Below are 19,442 nucleotides of genomic sequence, written 5' to 3' on the forward strand. Positions count from 1 at the left end.
CATGTTGTATTTCATTTGAGGCAGAAACATTGAGCGTAAGGGTTTGAGCCAGCACTGCCCCTCTGCCCTGTAGAAGAGGGCGGGCATGTGGCACATTGTTTGAGCTTGAACTATGAAAATATATTTGACCTGCGTCTTCAGGGCAAACAAAGTTTGCCTTTTACCCGTCCAACGTCATCCAAGCCAATATCTTTCTAGCAGAAAGATGGTTTTCATTTCATTGGTCAACATGAAAATTTTGGCTCTAGTACCTTTGGCCAATTCCCCCTTCTCACACCAGAAACGGCATTAGCTTTTAAACCATTTTATTAGTTTTAAGTTTTCATAGTCATTTATATTTGTGTATTTACATTCATTTTTTTTTTGTAGCACCCATATGGTGTTAATATGTTGGGTCTAAGCTGCAATTGTGTGTTGTTTGTTTATTTGGTAAGGCACTTTGCTCTGGCTTAATTTTCAGCGAATAGTCACTTGATGTTAGAGCATTTTGTAGAGTATTTTGCTGTTTGATGGTTTTTTGTTTTTTTTTTTGTTGGTTAATAAATTTTTTCTTATTCATGGTGACCAAGTAAAGCCAAGTTCAAGTCAAGCAGTAACCAAAGAGAATGGAAAGCTTTTAAGAGTCTTTGTGAAAAGATTACGAGAAAAGATTCTCAGAAAGCTTCTAAGATTTGTAGCTATTCACATGGGGAAAGGGGGATTAATTTTTCAGTGAGTGATGATTAATAAGTATTTTTTTCTGTTTTCATGGTTTGTTTAACCATGAAGGCTTACAGGGAACAGAATTTTTCTTTCTTTCCCTCCCCTACATTTTCAATTACCAGAAAAGACCAATATACTGTAGTTTAGGGTAAGCCATAAAAGGAGAAAAATTAACACGAGTAGAACTAAACCATAGCCAAAAAACAAGAAATTTAACTGGTGTGAGCAAAATTAACTGCAAAAACTTGTAGCCTATTTAAAGCTAACTTTGTGCAAAGTATATGATCGTGTACCGTCGACTAAACTCTGAAATTACCCGTTCTTTGGACGAGGATTCTGTTTCCATAAAATTAACATTATATTTGCATCCACATTATTGTAATTTTTTGGCTTTTAAGACCTTTTTTTAATTTGTAAAAAAAACTATCTGCTTTGAGGAAATGATATGCTTTTTTTAAATTAAAATTGCAGTGGCTACCATGCTAATAATTTAACACCAGGAGTAATGCATTCATAGATTTTTTCAAAATAAGAAAAAGGTGCAAGTCAACTAAGCAAAATGAAAAAAAGTAGATAGTAGGGAGCATATTATCTATGACAAAAATGAATACATATTTTTTATATTCAATTTTTTCAATTTGTTAATATAGCACATATAACAAATAACATACACTGGGTCACCACGGAGAGGCAGAGCTCGTGATTGTGGTAATCCCATCAATATTTACAACATAAACGGGACTAGTTGAAGATCCAAAAAAAGGAGTTGTAGATACAAAATACACCGCCCCTAAAAACAGTTTTGTATTATTACACGGTATAAACAGTATTACTGAATCTGTGCTTTGAGAGTGAGACCCATTCTGCAGAACAAAAATTCAAAAAAAGCCGAAAAAACTACTGATTAAATTTGGGTTATCTTAACACCTACACAGGAGCAGCCCCAAAGGTCATCCCGTCTGCACATTCAATGTTAAATCGCCTTAAACGTTTATGTATTTAAGAGTCCCATAATTGCTAAGGACATGTTGTCATAAAGCATAATTTCATGTTGTAAATACAAGAAATGCTATCAGTATTTTGGTATAAAGAGTACTTACATGCAACTGTTAGGGTGGCATTGTTGGATCTAGCAATACCAGCGGCATTCCTAGCAATACACCAGTACACTCCATTATCACTTTCTCGTCTTCCATGAATGACTTTTAGAAAGAAAAGGGCTCCACCAGGCAGTAGTATTCTATGGCTAGATGAAAGAAGATGGGTATTAAATATCAAACGAACACATTTTTTATCCTCATTACTTATCAAATGTTAATACTTAGTGATTCTCTAATCCCTGTTTTTCTCCCTTGTCTAAAGTGATTGTTAGTATATGAAAAATATAACCATTCCTCAGCATACAACGAGTTTCTTCAATGGAGGGAGAGGGGCGGGGGAAAAAGTGTCCCCTCTGGATGTTTTTGTCCCGGATATTTTCATTGAATATAGTCAAAAACTGAGTGGAATTTCAAGATTTCAATTTTTATATGGTTATTTTTACCTAAAACAAGGCCAATTCTAAATTAAATTGAAGCTACTCCGGTTGCAACCGCAATTTGTGATGGAGACAAGATATAAGCACAGCAAAGGTAATGGGAGGAAAGGTAATCAATCGGGGAAGAAAAGCTCCCCTAGACTTATAATATACTTATTAGTGTCTTAGATGAAAATGTTAGCAAAATGAACGGATTCTTGGAGGTTTTGATAGTTCAGGGTGTAAAAATAGATTTAAAACTAATTATTAAGATGATTAAGTCGCTCAACTCGGAATAAGTGAAGGCGAAGAGGTGATGATGGACAACGAGAAGATTGACCAAGAGGACAGCTTCACTGCGTAGGTAGTACTTAATTAGTAAGGACGGTGGGTGCTGTGAAGATGTTGAAAGTCGAATAGTCGAGGCTCATGGTGTTGTTTCAGAGTTGGAAAGTATTTGGAACAATAGGAAGATTAGATTGAGAATCAAAATTAGAATATTAGAATCTTAAGTGGTCAAGTATGGTTCTGAAGCTTGGGTCCTCCAAAAGACGGACTAGGGTTTTCTAGACCTTTCCCAGAGAAATTGCTTACAGGTCGTTTCGGATACCTGATTAACTAACCGTATCTCAAACAGTTATTTGTAAGATAAGCTTGATTCAATCTCGCTAGGGCTGTATTGAATGTTTGAGACGGTTAGGACAGTTCTGCGGATGAAGGATGACAGATTGCGAAAGATCGTCCTTGTCGGTCAACCATCTAGAGTCAAATGAAAAGCAGCTCATCCCTGAATGGTGTGGGAGGCTGTCGTAGGGAAAGATTTGGGGGAAATGGGAAACTTCTTGGGAGGGTGCAAAGACGGAGGTTTTGAATAGACTGGGATTGAGATTGAGCGTGTCTAGCCATGTTATCTTCAAGTGGATAGATGCTGCAGTAAGCGGTTAATAGTGATAGTGATAATTTCAGTCGAGAAAATATTTTTTAATATTTAGGGTTTCTGGCAGGTCCGTTGGTAGGAAGGACCATTCCCCGAAATATCCAAAATTTTAAGAACTTGCTCTAGTTTATTATGTTTTGAGTGCAATGAAACTGTTTTCTTATTCCTTTTTTTGAAGTTGTGAAAGCAATTACCCATCCATGGTAAGAAAGGTTTAAGAAGAAACGATTTGAAGCATCATTTCATTTCCTTCTTTTCTTTTTTCTTCCCCATTCGTTTATTTTCTCAATATAGTTATTTATCTTTTACTTCGCATGTTTTATTTTGTAAATCCTTTTTAATATCTTGGCTCTTAAATCTTAAAATCATATTTTGGCAGGTATAGTTTCAAAAAATTGTTATAGTTGAGTCGTAAATACAAAAAGAGCTGTCTAAATAATCACTTGTCATTTGCACATTTCCACAAGAAAAGCTTTTATGGCTGACAATGTGAACAAGTGGGAAAAGAAGGCGCCAATTTTTTCCTTAATATTTTCTCTTTTTCTCATCGGTAGGGTGTCTTAAGGCCTAATTTGGTAAGCGATATCAGAAACATGCATTTCCTTGATTAGAAAGCCATCATTCCAGCTACAAGAAACACAAATGATAAGGGTGAGAGGAGTTCAAAAAACATAAGAGCGAGTGTGTGTTAATAAACAAGGACTAAGAGGACCAATCCAATGTCTTGGCTCAAGTTTTCAAAATCCAGTGAGGGAATCTGTAAATATCAGAAATAATAACAAAAAGGAATTTAATAAAGATTTTGGACCACCTATTTTGGAATTGCTTCGCACAGGTGAAGATGGAAAAGCAGTATAGCATTTATCTAAAATATGAGAAATGTTTGTTTGGGCAACCCCATTGGTAGAGTAGCGGAACGGAGAAATTCTTGAATATTCGTCATCCCTGAGATGCTCTCCAAGGAATGAATTTATTTAAAATTATTTTTAAAATGCTCTCATTGAGTTTGACCATTTCGTTGCATACCTTCGTATTAACCACACTATCGTTCGCTTCTTTCTCACTCTGTTATACTATACCGCTCTTTGCCTTGCACAGATTTGGTAGGTAATGAAAACATGTATTCTGAAAGACGATTTCGCAATTAAGGATGAACAGAGATATTGTTTCAAGAATGCAGAATGGTAAAACCTTTAAAATTAATGAAGAAATTTCACAAAAGTCACTTTTTATTCAGTCTTTTGCTCACAAATAAATAATAATAATTAAAGAATGATAATTATAGCTGTCGCCTCTCAGTAACTTGAAATTCACGGGACCACGATTTTCCATCGAGTTACGTATAGTTCGACTTACTTTCCAATATCAAAATCTTAGTTTCAAATGTCAAGAATGAACTTTCAAATGTCGATAATAAACTTAGTTTACGAAATAGACACCTGAAGATTAGCAGAATCTCATACAGAAATATGTGAAACAAAACTAATACACATCAAAGTTTACATGCTACACCGTGCATACCGGGCTTTCTATTAACAGAGGCCCGTTGGAAGAACTTCGAGATACAGAGGTAAACTTTGACTTGTAGAGTTAAAGTGAAAATAAAATGACGACTTATCTACTAATTTTCGTGTTATAATTTTCCCCCTATAAGTTACTTCGACTTACAGATATAAAATATAAACGTTAAATTATTTTGAGTTTTGTATGGTTTTTCTTTTACCTAGAAAGACTTTTCCAAGGGGATCGGAAATAGACTTAATTCGAAACATCGAGAATTTTGAGTTATTGCCGTTTGAGTTATCGAGATTGGACTCTACTAATTAGAACACTAAAAACACTAGAATACTAATTATACAATGGTAAAACAGTGACTAGGCAAAAATATACTTCAACCCATGAATAAACTTAATATAGCCGTCACATAAAAACCACAAAAATGACATTGAACACTCCATTGACCAAGTTTTATAATAAATTTCTTAACTTAAAATTCTACAATAGAGCATAAAGGGTACAAAGAAAATTACCTTCTAGGGTCATCGGGGGCAATTGGAACAAGGTTGCCATTTTTGAACCAACTAATTTGTGGATCAGGAACACCATCAGCAGAGCATCTTAGAGTTGCTGGATCGCCTTTTATAACAGTAACGTCTGCCGGATTTTCTGTTATTTTCGGAAGTCTAGCTTGAAACCCTGAAAATGATATTTTTAATGTTTCTTGCTTTTATATTGTTGATGGCTGTATTATCATTGACATCTTATCCAACAGTTCGTGGTAACGAACTGTAGTAAGGAGCGACCCGGCTCAATAGTAAAGGAAACTCTAAAAAACGGAATTTTGATACCAATAAATATATCAAAAGAATCAGATTTTTATGCTGATTTTAAATATATAAGTTTCATCAAATTTAGTCTTACTCATCAAAAGTTACGAGCCTGAGAATATTTGCCTTGTTTTGGAAAATAGGGGGGAAATCCCCCAAAAGTCATACGATCTTAACGAAAATCACACCATCGCATTCAGCATATCAGAGAATTCTACTGTAGACGTTTCAAGCTCTTATCTACAAAAATGTGAAACTTAGTATTTTTTGCCAGAAGACCGGGTGCGTGCTTATTTGTTTGTTTGTTTTGTTTTTTTCCCCAGGGGTGATCGTATCGACCAAGTGGTCCTAGAATGTCGCGAGAGGGCTCATTCTAACGGAAATTAAAAGTTCTAGTGTCCTTTTTAAGTGACCAAAAAATTGGAGGGCACCTAGGCCCCCTCCCACAATCATTTTTCCCCAGAGTCAACGGATCAAAATTTTGAGATAGCCATCTTGTTCAGAATAGTCGAAAACAATTATAACTATGTCTTTGGGGCTCACTTACTCCCCCACAGTACCCAGGGGAGGGGCTGCAAGTTACAAAATTTGACCAGCGTTTACAACCAATAATGATTATTTGGAAGCGTAAAGACCTTTTCAGGATTTTTTTTTGTTTGGGGGTTGAGGGAAGGGGCTACGTGGAAGGATCTTCCCTTGGAGGAATTTGTCATGGGAGAAGAGAAATTCCATGAAGGGGGCGTAGGATTTTCTAGCATTATTGTTAAAAAAACAATGAAAATATAAATATGAACAAGTTTTTTCACCTGAAAGTAAGGACCAGCATTAAAACTTAAAACGAAATGAGATTATTACGCATATGGGGAGTCTATCTCTTCCTAAATAGCTCGCTCTTCACGCTAAAGTATTTTTAGTAATTTTAACTATTTATTCTACAGCCTTTGTGATTCAGGGGTCAATCTTAAAGAATTGGAACAAATTTAAAGCTTTAATGTAAAGAGTGAGGTACTAACGAGGGGGCAAACCCCCTCATATACATAATAAAAGTATACGAATATAGAAGTTCGTTACGTAAGTTAATTTTTAAGTTATGTATATTTTTCACTAATAAAAAAAGCTCGTTAAAAATTAAAAGTTCTAGTTGCCTTTATAAGTAACCGAAAAATTGGAGGGCGACTAGGCCTCCTCTCCCACACTTTTTCTCAAAATCGTCTGATCAAAACTAAGAGAAAGCCATTTAGCAAACAAAAAAAAAATAATACGCAAATTTCGTTTTAATTATTCATTTGCGGAGAGCCAAAATAAAAACATGCATTAATTCAAAAATGTTCAGAAATTAAATAAAAAAACAAGTTTTTTTAACTGAAAGTAAGGAGCGACATTAAAACTTAAAACGAAAAGAAATTACCCCGTGTATGAAAGGGGCTGTTCCTCCCTCAACGTCCCGCTCTTTACACTAAAGTTATTTACTGTTTAATAAAGTAGAATTGAGAGAAAGAGTAAAACTTTAGCGTAAAGAGCGGGATGTTGAGGGAGGAACAGCCCCTTTCATACACGGAGTAATTCAAAAACGCTCAGAAATTAAATAAAAAACAAGTTTTTTTTAACTGAAAGTAAGGAGCGACATCAAAACTTAAGACGAACAGAAATTACTCCGTATATGAAAGAAGCTGTTCCCTCCTCAACTCCCCGCTCTTTGCGCTAAAGTTTGACTCTTTCTCTCAAATCTACTTTTTAAAACAGTCAAAAACTTTAGCGTAAAGAGCGGGGAGTTGAGGAGAGAACAGCTTCTTACACATACGGAGTAATTTCTGTTCGTTTTAAGTTTTGATGTCGCTCCTTACTTTCAGTTAAAAAAAACTTGTTTTTTTATTTAATAGATAATAAATGTGCATAAAAACCGCAAAAAAAACACTCTTCTAGGTTTGATCCCGTGCATTGTTTTTCTTAACTGACACTAAGTGACAATGGCAAAAAAAGACAGATCGCTGCTACATACGTCAAAAAGGACTTCTCTTATTTTCCAAGATATGGGAGGGGGCTCAAAACATTCAGTTCAGGGTTCATGGCCATGGTGATTCCAATAAGGCACAATTTATTTCGACCTGCCACAATTTTAAGCCTTTTCAAAATACTTTTAAAAGTCTATTTAAAAAAAAGTTTTCACTATGACTTTGCTATTGATGAACCTATATAATTACCATTTATGAACCACTTTTAAATGAAAAGTTTTTCTAACTAAAATGGTTTTTTTTTCTTCAGAAAACCGTTTTGAATTTTTGTTATTATTGGCCGTTATTTTTGGCAGCTAAATTTCAGCTCTACTGTAGCCATGATTTCAAAATGAAGTAGTCGAAAAATCAATTTCAAGTCTTTATACTCTTTATGTAAAATACTGAAGCCTCTTATGCCATGCTCTATAATTTTGAATGAATATATATTTTATTTGTCAAACAGTTCGTGGTAACGAACTGTAGTAAGGAGCGACCCGGCTCAATAGTAACCAAAACTCTAAAAAATGGTATTTTGATACCAATAGCTACATCAAAAGAATCGCATTTTAATGCTGGTTTTACATATATAAGTTTCATCAAGTTTAGTCTTACCCATCAAAAGTTACGAGCCTGAGAAAATTTGCGTTATTTTAGAAAATAGGGGGAAACGCCCCCTAAAAGTCATAGAATCTTAACGAAAATCACACCATCAGATTCAGCGTATCAGAGAACTCTACTGTAGAAGTTTCGAGCTCCTATCTACAAAAATGTGGAATTTTGCATTTTTTGCCAGAAGGCAGATCACGGATGCGTGTTTATTTGTTTTTTTGTTTTTTTTTTTTGTTTTTTTTTGTTTTTTTTCCCCAGGGGTGATCGTATCCACCCAGTTGTCCTAGAATGTTGCAAGAGGGCTCATTCTAACGGAAATGAAAAGTTCTAGTGCCCTTTTTAAGTGACCAAAAAAATTGGAGGGCACCTAGGCCCCCTCCCACGCTAATTATTTTCCCAAAGTCAACGGATCAAAATTCTGAGATAGCCATTTTATTCAGCGTAGTCGAAAAACCTTATAACTATGTCTTTGGGGACGACTTACTCCCCCACAGTCCCCGTGGGAGGGGCAACAAGTTACAAACTTTGACCTGTGCTTACATATAGTAATGGTTATTGGGAAGTATACAGGCGTTTTCAGGAGGATTTTTTTGGTTTGGGGGAGGGTTTGAGAAGAGGGGGATATGCTGGGGGAACTTTCCTTCGAGAATTTGTAATGGGAGAAGAAAATTTCCATGAAGGGAGAGCAGGATTTACTAGCATTATTTAAAAAAAAAAATAATTAAAAAATAAAAGTGAAAAAGCTTTTTCAGCTGGAAGTAAGGAACAACAATAAAACTTAAAACAAACAGAAATTATTACCCATATGAGGGGCTCACCTCCTTCTAATACCTCGCTCTTTACGCTAAAGTATTTTCGGTAATTTCAACTACTTATTCTACGGCTTTTGTGATTCAGGGGGTCATTCTTAATGAATTGGGATAAAATTTAAGCTTTAGTGTAAAGAGCGAGGTACTGACGATGGGGCGAATCCCCTCATATATGTAATAAAAACATGAGAATACAAAAGTTCTTTACGTAAGCTAATTTATAAGTTACGTAAATCTTTTACCAATAAAAAGATTCGTAAAAAATTAAAAGTTCTAGTTGCCTTTTTAATTTACCGAAAAATCGGGGGGCAACTAGGCTTCGTCCCCCGCTCTTTTTTTCTCAAAATCATTCGATCAAAATTATGAGAAAGCCATTGAGCCAAAAAAAAAAAAATATGCAAATTTCGTTTTGATTATTCCTCTGCGGAGAGCCAAAATCAAAACATGCATTGATTCAAAAACGTTCAGAAATTAAATAAAAAAAACAAGTTTTTTCAACTGAAAGTAAGGAGTGACATCAAAACTTAAAACGCACAGAAATTACTTCGTATATGAAAGAGGCTGCTTCCTCATCAACGCCCCGCTCTTTACGCTAAAGTTTTTTACTGTTTTAGTAAGAAGAATTGAGAGAAAGAGTCAAACTTTAGCGTAAAGAGCGGGGCGTTGATGAGGAAGCAGCCTCTTTCATATACGAAGTAATTTCTGTGCGTTTTAAGTTTTGATGTCACTCCTTACTTTCAGTTGAAAAAACTTGTTTTTTTTTATTTAATCACACTAAAGAATGAGCTACATAGCAATTTGTGCTTAATACCTGCTTGCTGTTGATAACTGAGCTCGGCTTTGAATAGTTTTTCTTTCGCATAAATAAGTTTTAAAGCAAACTATGATCTTATGCATGTAAAAACGGCTCAAATTCAATTAAATCCGACTCGTTTTATGACGAAATGATATAATAGATAACATATATAACAAACAAAAATCTTAACAAACAAACACAACAAACAAAAAAGGAAATAAGTAATAATAAATAAACAACCAAATTATGACCAATCTCTAATCATAAAAAAGAAAAGAAAAGGAAAAAATAAAACAAAAATCATCTATGAACCAAGACCCAAAAGAAAGTTTTTCATTTTTCTCTTAAGTAGACCAAGGTGTCCCTCCATCCGAATGCTCTCTTGAAGAGAATTCTAAACCTTAGGACCTAGATATCTGACAGAAAAAAATGCTCTAGTTCCACTTCTGTATTCAGTGACTAGATTATCAGCATTACGGGTACTATAACTATAAAGTAATTTATTTTCTCTGCAAAAATCTTAAATAATTCAGGACTGATGCAACTCCAACACTAATACGAGAATATTCCTGCTTGGTAGTCACGAAGTTGCCCAACATTAAGCACTTTAAGTTTATTACAACATACCTCAGTGTCATGGACTTGTTCCAAGTATCCACCAATAAGTCGTATAGCTTTGTTTTGAAGAATTTGTAGTTTAAAATTTGAAAAAAGTTGCTTGACCACGACACAAATCCATATGAAATATATGGGGGGACTAAAGAATTATAAAGTAATGGAATTTGCGGTGGTAAAAAATTCTTAAAACGTTGAATAGCTCCAACTCCTTGTGCGACTTTCGTTGCAACAACATCACTATGTCGTTTCCATGAAAGATTGTAATCTAGGTAGAAACCAAAGTATCGTGTTTCGTGAACTTGTTTCACTGGCTCCTTCGAAAACAAAATTTTTCTATTAATATCCTGGGGCTCACCTACTCTTGAATATAAAATAAGACTAGTTTTTGCAATATTAACAAAGAGTAAGCTTAAACTAGTAAAAATATGAAAACATTCTAAACCGTGATTGTCCTTCAAAATCAAACTATGTAAAAACCAACTAAAAAATCTTAATGCAGAGTCATCAGGAAATGAGGTGAGACAAGAATCTGGCAGATAAAACCTCATATTATCAACGTATGCCAAATACAGCAGAGGATCAAGCATCGAGCCTTGCGGGGCCCCACCGGCCACAGGAAATGGGGCAGAAGTGACATCATCAATCATAACGTTAATAAGCCTACCATTCAAATAATTTTCTGCATGATCTTTTTATACCTATACATTCCAATCTTATCAATAATATACTAAATCAACGGTATCAAAAGATTTATTTCAAATCAAAGAATACTGTTAGGGGAATTTCACCCCTTTCTAGACAATTATTTACGAAATCAACAAGTTGAATAGCAGCATGACTAGTAGAGTGGCCTCTGCGAAAACCAAACTGCGTCTCACTTAATAGACCATGCTTCCTAAGATAACCACAAAGGTGTTGATGGACCACTTTCTCAAGTATCTGGAGAACAAAGGCAATATTGAGATTGGTCTCCAGTAACCCATATATGACTTCAAACCTCCTTTGAACAGAAATATTACCTTAGCTTCTTTCAAGGCATCTGGAAAGGTGCCTATTGTCAGGGATATGCTAATAATGTGAAGCAATGAAGGAAGTAGATACATCATCGTGGCTTTAATCTTGAGATTTTTCACCGTCAATCCCAGCAGAATTTGATTTAATATTCTTAACAGTTCTTATAACCTCATCACTTGTACATTTTTCAGACCAAAACTCCAGTCTTCCCCCTCGATTATACAAAAATTCATCTGAAATTTTTTTTTAATCATTTCTAGCACCCTCATGAATTGTAGATCCTATTTTTGAATAAAAATGACCGAAATGATTGGCGACAACAACTTTGTCACTTACAGACGTGCCACACAAGGAGAATGGCGGCACTTTTTTCTTCCCATGAATTCATTATCAACTTGCCACGTTGCCTTAGTATCACCCTTGTGCTCAGTGAACTTTTCACAAAATACCTCGTTTTAGCATGGCGTCGCAAAAACTTACTCTGTTTCTTGCCTTTGTGAACTCCTCGAAATTAGTTGGATCTTGAGTATTTAGAGCTTATTCGTATAGCAGATTTCTTTTATTTCTCTCTCTTATGATTTAGTCAGTTATCCATGGCTTTCGTGGCTCATCCTTCTTGTGTCTGACAGCTCGTAAGGGATACTTTTTATTGGCTTTAAAAAAGACGTGAATTTATTCTAAGCGAGGGATGAATCATCAGTTATATTCAACACAGTGTCCCCAGCTGAGCTAGCTCAGTTCCTCGACAAATTTACTCAGGTTTTTTTTTATGCGCACGCACCATTATTTTCTTTGACCTCGTACACACATTTGAAGACAAATCAACTGAGTCACAACTGGGGGATGGCCTAAGCGGGTGGGCACAACCTCTTCTCCAAAACTGTGATTCAAATAAGCAGAACGAAAATTTTATCAATCAGAGTAGCAGAGTGACTTGATATATGGGTTGTAACACAAGCTAAGGGGGTAAGATCATTTGAAATTATATAATTATAGAAATTAAAATCATCAGATGTAAGATTTGAAAGGTTATAGTTAAAGTCACCCTTACATATAAAATCCAAACTAGTAGAAGAAATACATCGAAGCAACTCATAAAAACCATCAATAAACTCGTCCAGACGAGCACTGGGCGGCTTATACACCACACTAAAAAAAAAAATCTTTTTTTTTCAACTTAAATTTCGAAAGAAAACTTTCCATCTTGCCTTCAATCCAAACCCCCAAATCGTCTCTAATTGCATACTTTAAATTTTTCTTTATTAAAAATCCCAAACCACCACAGTTCATAGATGTTGGCTTTCATAATTTCAAAATCACAGCCTGAAAAAAAAATAAGCTGAGAGAGATTGGTCAGAATTTAAAAATGTTTCGAAATTCCTACAAAACCAAATTTAGAAGAAGATTCTTCAATCAAATAGACCAAATCAAAATATCCAGCAATTATGGCAATTACAAGAACAAAGGAAAGCAAATTGCCCCTTCCTATTTTAGATCGTCTAATATATGAACTTTGACGGAGAGGTTTAAAATTTGCAACAGGCAAATCACTACGACCAGCTTGGGCCTCCAAATGGTCCTCAATACAAAAAGGACTATTCATAAATCTCGCTAAAGATTGAAGATCATTCTACATAATAAAGGAAATCCAAACTGACTTTCAAAATAGCAAAGAAGAAGAAAAAACACAAAAATAAATTAAACAAATGAAAGACGAAAGAAAAAAATTAATACACAACGAAACAGGAAAAGAAACAGAGAGAGAAAAAGCACAACTCACAAACAAAAATGATTGGAAGATTTAGAGGGTATCCGTAAGTTATCTGATTCACACGGGATTTAAGTCGCCTTGCTCCTGTTTGAAAATACGGCTGCGATCAGTCCAAACGTTCTTAGCACCAAATCGATCTCTAGCACCTTCTAGTAGGCCTACTGATTCCTTCACTTTAATAAGGTATTCACTAACGGAGATACTAGATTTTGCAGGTTTCTATTTTGCTTTATAAACTGTGCAAGCTATACCTTTGATTCCAAATTTCACCACTATTGGAGCCACCATAGTCGATGTTTGCGTGTTTGACATGGCGTTTAAGAGTTTGAACCAATTCACCGCTAACATGTGTATAGATGACAAACTGCTGACTCCATTCGTTGTTTAACGTTGAGTACTGTTGAGCCTGGACTAGTCTGAGGATTTTACTTTAAACCAGAAAACGCCAACGAATCGAGAAGCTTCTTGCGTCCCAAATCATCAAAGTTTTGCTCATTACTCTCAATTCTACGCTCCAGAGAATGAATAGGACTTCTCAAACTGTTTAAAAAATTAGTACTTTTTGGAACTTCCCACTATGCTTGAGTGTAATTGAGTCGTAAACTTGCGAAACAATCAGTTGCGTGTCAACGAAGTTTTGTTATTTTGGGCCGGCTGATACAGCAGCTTTTCCTTGAACATTTTTTTAATACCTTTAACAAGGTCAGTGCGAATTTTGTCCATCTCAGCTTGTGCGGAAACAAGGTGATTGTGGAGAGCTGAGGAATCGCGCGAAACAGTAGCCGTTTTGCTTGATACTTTTCCATCTCTTTTCCTGTCATATTCAAGGTAAATGTCTAGATTGCTCTCGTTTCCGAAAGGTGTGATTTACGCCCTTCTGTGCTCGCTTTGAATCGTCTGCATAGTTATCTTCAAAAGATACAAGATTTGCAGCTTCAATACATGAAAATCAGGAGATCCGTAGCTGAAAACGGTAACCTTATGCATAGATACTTCTGACTTAATAACATTTACAATAAAAACTGGCCAAAGTGGATATCCTTTGAACTGCACCAAGACCAAGTCCGCCTTCTTGAACTCCGCCATTTTGAAAACAATGATCCAAAAAATGTGTATACAAATGATCTAAAAAGAAACTCCACGGAATGTAGTGGCGAACAACCTTATTGGAATGGCGGCCCAGTGAATCGTGGAGCCTGCTAAATCATCTATTGTTTCAGAAATCCGTAATAAACTTAATCCAAGTAAAATAATCCAAATAAAATAGCTCAAACACGCAGTCAATCAAACAGTTCGTGGTAACGAATTGTAGTAAGGAGCGACCCGGCTCAATAGTAACCAAAACTCTAAAAAAATGGAATTTTGATACCAATAGCTACATCAAAAGAATCGCATTTTAATGCTGGTTTTAAATATATAAGTTTCATCAAGTTTAGTCTTACCCATCAAAAGTTACGAGCCTGAGAAAATTTGCGTTAATTTAGAAAATAGGGGGAAACACCCCCTAAAAGTCATAGAATCTTAACGAAAATCACACCATCAGATTCAGCGTATCAGAGAACCCTACTGTAGAAGTTTCGAGCTCCTATCTACAAATATGTGGAATTTTGCATTTTTTGCCAGAAGGCAGATCACGGATGCGTGTTTATTTGTTTTTTTGTTGTTTTTTTTTTGGTTTTTTTCCCCAGGGGTGATCGTATCGACCCAGTTGTCCTAGAATGTTGCAAGAGGGCTCATTCTAACGGAAATGAAAAGTTCTAGTGCCCTTTTTAAGTGACAAAAAAAATTGAAGGGCACCTAGGCCCCCTCCCACGCTAATTATTTTCCCAAAGTCAACGGATCAAAATTCTTAGATAGCCATTTTATTCAGCGTAGTCGAAAAACCTTATAACTATGTCTTTGGGAACGACTTACTCCCCCACAGTCTCCGTGGGAGGGGCAACAAGTTATAAACTTTGACTTGTGCTTACATATAGTAATGGTTATTGGGAAGTATACAGGCGTTTTCAGGAGGATTTTTTTTTGGTTGGCTGGAGGGGTTGAGAAGAGGGGGATATGCTGGGGGAGCTTTCCATCGAGAATTTGTCATGGGAGAAGAAAATTTCCATGAAGGGAGAGCAGGATTTACTAGCATTGTTTTAAATAAAAAAACAATTAAAAAATAAATGTGAAAAAGCTTTTTCAGTTGGAAGTAAGGAACAGCAATAAAACTTAAAACAAACAGAAATTATTACCCATATGAGGGGCTCACCTTCTTCTAATACCTCGCTCTTTACTCTAAAGTATTTTACTAATTTCAACTATTTATTCTACGGCTTTTGTGATTCAGGGGTCATTCTTAATGAATTGGGATAAAATTTAAGCTTTAGTGTAAAGAGCGAGGTACTGACGATGGGGCGAATCCCCTCATAACTATCTATATAAAAATAAGTTGTCTGTCTGTCTGTGGATGGATGGATGGATGTGTCAGGTGACGTCACCTGAAAAAACTGGATTAGGTGACGTCAAAACTGAAAAAACTAAAAAAAAAGGCAAAAACTACAAAAAAAACTAAAAACTAATAAAAAAAATAAAAAAGCTAAAAAACTAAAAAAACTATAAAGGTAAAAACCAATAAAAAACTAAAAAAAAACTGAAAAAACTAAAAAAAGGCAAAAACTACAAAAAAAAACTAAAAACTAATAAAAAAAGTAAAAAAGCTAAAAAACTAAAAAAACTAAAAAAACTAAAAAAAGGTAAAAAACTAAAAAAAATAAAAAATAAAAAAAACTAAAAAAAAGGAAAAAACTGAAAAATAAGCTAAAATAAAGGTAAAAACCAATAAAAAACTAAAAAAAAAGGAAAAAACTAATAAATGACGACACTCAAAGAGAAAGCGACCAGGACAAAAGGAATGTTCGATTAGCAATCAACAAAGCACCGGGACACAGGGAGTATAAATGACGACCAGGACATAAGTAAAAAAAAAAAAACTATCTATATATATAAAAATAAGTTGTCTGTGGATCTGTGGATCGTGGATCAGGTGACGTCACCTGAAAAAACTGGATCAGGTGACGTCAAAACTGAAAAAACTAAAAAAAGGCAAAAACTACAAAAAAAACTAAAAACTAATAAAAAAATAAAAAAGCTAAAAAACTAAAAAAACTAAAAAAAGGCAAAAACTACAAAAAAAACTAAAAACTAATAAAAAAGCTAAAAAACTAAAAAAACTAAAAAAAAGGCAAAAACTACAAAAAAACTAAAAACTAATAAAAAAAATAAAAAAGCTAAAAAACTAAAAAAACTAAAAAAACTAAAAAAAGGTAAAAAACTAAAAAAACTAAAAACTAAAAAAAAACTAAAAAAGGTAAAAACTAAAAGAACTAAAAAAGAAAAAAATAAATGACGACACTCAAAGAGAAAGCGACCAGGACAAAAGGAATGTTCGATTAGCAATCAACAAAGCACCGGGACACAGGGAGTATAAATGACGACCAGGACACAAGTAAAAAAAAAATTAACAAAACTAAAAAGAAGGTAAAAACTACAAAAAAACTAAAAAGAATAAAAAACTAAAAACTAATAAAAAAACTAAAAAATCTAAAAATCTAAATAAACTAAAAAAGAAAAAAAAAGGAAAAAAATAAAGGAGAAAAACAAAACTAAAAAACGAATGTATATACAGACCGGTACACCGGGATACAAATGACGACCGGGACACAGGGAATATAAATAACGACCGGGACACAGGGACACAACTACAACGGGGACACCGGGGGAAACAGGGGGATATAAATGACGACCGGGACAAAAAAACTAAAAAGAAATAAAAACTAAAAACTAATAAAAAAAACTAAAAAATCTAAAAATCTAAATAAGCTAAAAAAGAAAAAAAAAGGAAAAAAATAAAGGAGAAAAACAAAACTAAAAAACGAATGTATATACAGACCGGGACACCGGGATACAAATGATGACCGGGACCCGGGACACAGGGAATATAAATGACGACCGGGACACAGGGACACAACTACAACGGGGACACCGGGGGAAACAGGGGGATGTAAATGACGACCGGGACACCGGGACAGGGAATGGTCGATTAGCAATCACCATCAACAAAGCTCAAGGGCAATCATTAGAATCATGAGGTATAGATCTGAATACAGATTGTTTTCCCATGGACCATTATATGTTGCATGTTCAAGAGTCGGTAAACCTGACAATCTATTTATATGCAAAGACAATGGGACAGCAAAGAATGTTGTATATTCGCAAGTTTTACGTAGTTAAAACCATATATATATATATATATCTATATTCACAGGTGGGACATAGGGACACAACTACAATGGCGCGTAACTATTATGGCGCGTAACGACTTACGCGCGCGGGGGGGCTTGGGGGGGGCGCGAAGCGCCCCCACCAACTAGGTGTTGGGGTGGCGCGAAGCGCCACCCCAACAGCTAGTATGTAATAAAAACATGAGAATACAAAAGTTCTTTACGTAAGCTAATTTATAAGTTACGTAAATCTTTTATCAATAAAAAGATTCGTAAAAAATTAAAAGTTCTATTTGCCTTTTTAATTAACAAAAAAATCGGAGGGCAACTTGGCTTCGTCCCCGCTCTTTTTTTCTCAAAATCATTCGATCAAAATTATGAGAAAGCCATTTAGCCAAAAAAAAAAAAAAAATGCAAATTTCGTTTTGATTATTCCTCTGCGGAGAGCCAAAATCAAAACATGCATTGATTCAAAAACGTTCAGAAATTAAATAAAAAAGACAAGTTTTTTTAACTGAAAGTAAGGAGCGACATTAAAACTTAAAACGCACAGAAATTACTTTGTATATGAAAGAGGCTGCTTCCTCATCAACGCCCCGCTCTTTACGCTAAAGTTTTTTACTGTTTTAAAAAGAAGAATTGAGAGAAAGAGTCAAACTTTAGCGTAAAGAACGGGGCGCTGATGAGGAAGCAGCCTCTTTCATATACGAAGTAATTTCTGTGCGTTTCAAGTTTTAATGTCGCTCCTTACTTTCAGTTAAAAAAACTTGTTTTTTTTTTATTTAATATAATCAAAAACCGATTTCTTTTTTCATAAGTAATTCTCTCAAAACACAAAAGCTGTTCCCTGAATGAATGCCCGAACTGAACTAAAGACATCGTTTCTTTGGTAAATTCTCTATTTTAAAACAAGAAAAAAAAACCTGCAAACTACTAAAAAGATTTTAGACTTACTTGAAATCGATGGAACGCCCCCTTTCAGAAATTTAGTACAATAGGTGGCGCGTACCATTCACGGCGAAAGTGTGCCAAGTGTAGTGGAAACCATATCAAACGTTAGAGAACCCTGCGGCACACTTGGTGTTCTGAGATATACACCAGGTGGACGTGGACGAAAGCGGTCGGTCCCTCGATTGGAGTTACAACAAGTATTAAGAAACTATTTTTTTCCGCATCAGCCCTTTAGCAGCCAAATTGAAAAAATACACTTTCGGAATTGTTGATATCTTATCATGAACTACAAGTATAATTCTCAAATTCGTATACTTTTAAAAAATATCAACCAAATAATAACTATTAACCAAGGCTATATCCAAGGAGGATTAGGAGGTTTGAACCCCTCCCCTGAAATGTTTGTCCGACTCGTGAAAACGTAACAAAAATGAATATATATAAATTTGAATACGTTTCTTCGTTTTTTAAAGTCTTTTGTAGTCACCCCCCGCAACCCTACCCCCAGAAAAAAAACTTTGGCAAACACCCACTCCCGAAAAAAAACCTGGACACGGCCCTGCTATTAACTATAATGGCAAATAAACAAGCATGAAGTACCCATAGACATAGAAGTTTTGGGCAATTTTTTCACTTAATGGAAAAAATTGACATTTTTTCGACTGTTAGTATTCTATTACTATAGTATCTGATGTTTTATAATAAAAGAAGCAAGCTATTTACGGAATATATTATGTCCTTAATTAAGGAATAGCCGTGCTAAGACCCTAAAATTATAAGTCTGTCACTAAGCAATATATACATAGTCGAGAACTATATATGAACAGCATACATTCTTTACTAAATAATTAATTCACGCTAAGATCCACCGTTTCCATATTAGCCAGACGATTAACCCTCAGCCTTAAAAAATCGTACTTAATTAAGTTGACTTACTTACGAGTTTTTCATGCAGACATGCAGTTATAAGTTGAATTAAAATCACTGAGTCACTGAGAACCTCGTTGATTAGAATCGTAATTTCACGCAATTTCCGGTGATTCCGGATTAAACAGATAATCTTTGAGAGCAATAATAATAATAATAATTTATTAAAGCCCGCTATGCAAAAATACAAGCAAAGCAAAGGGGGAAAA

At 34.9% G+C, this 19,442-nt stretch overlaps 1 protein-coding gene across 1 annotated transcript in view; it reads right to left on the reverse strand.

The window, feature by feature from the left end:
* LOC136026375 (roundabout homolog 2-like) overlaps positions 1-19,442 on the reverse strand; it is a 176,674-nt gene that overhangs the window by 134,308 nt on the left and 22,924 nt on the right. The window contains exons 2-3 of the mRNA XM_065702920.1: positions 5,186-5,351; positions 1,803-1,948 (exon numbers count right to left, since the gene is read on the reverse strand). Of these exons, the coding sequence (XP_065558992.1) occupies positions 1,803-1,948; positions 5,186-5,351 (312 nt within the window). The remainder of the gene's footprint in view (positions 1-1,802; positions 1,949-5,185; positions 5,352-19,442) is intronic.

This window comes from Artemia franciscana, chromosome 4 (assembly GCF_032884065.1).
Source record: "Artemia franciscana chromosome 4, ASM3288406v1, whole genome shotgun sequence".
Lineage (NCBI taxonomy): Eukaryota > Metazoa > Arthropoda > Branchiopoda > Anostraca > Artemiidae > Artemia > Artemia franciscana.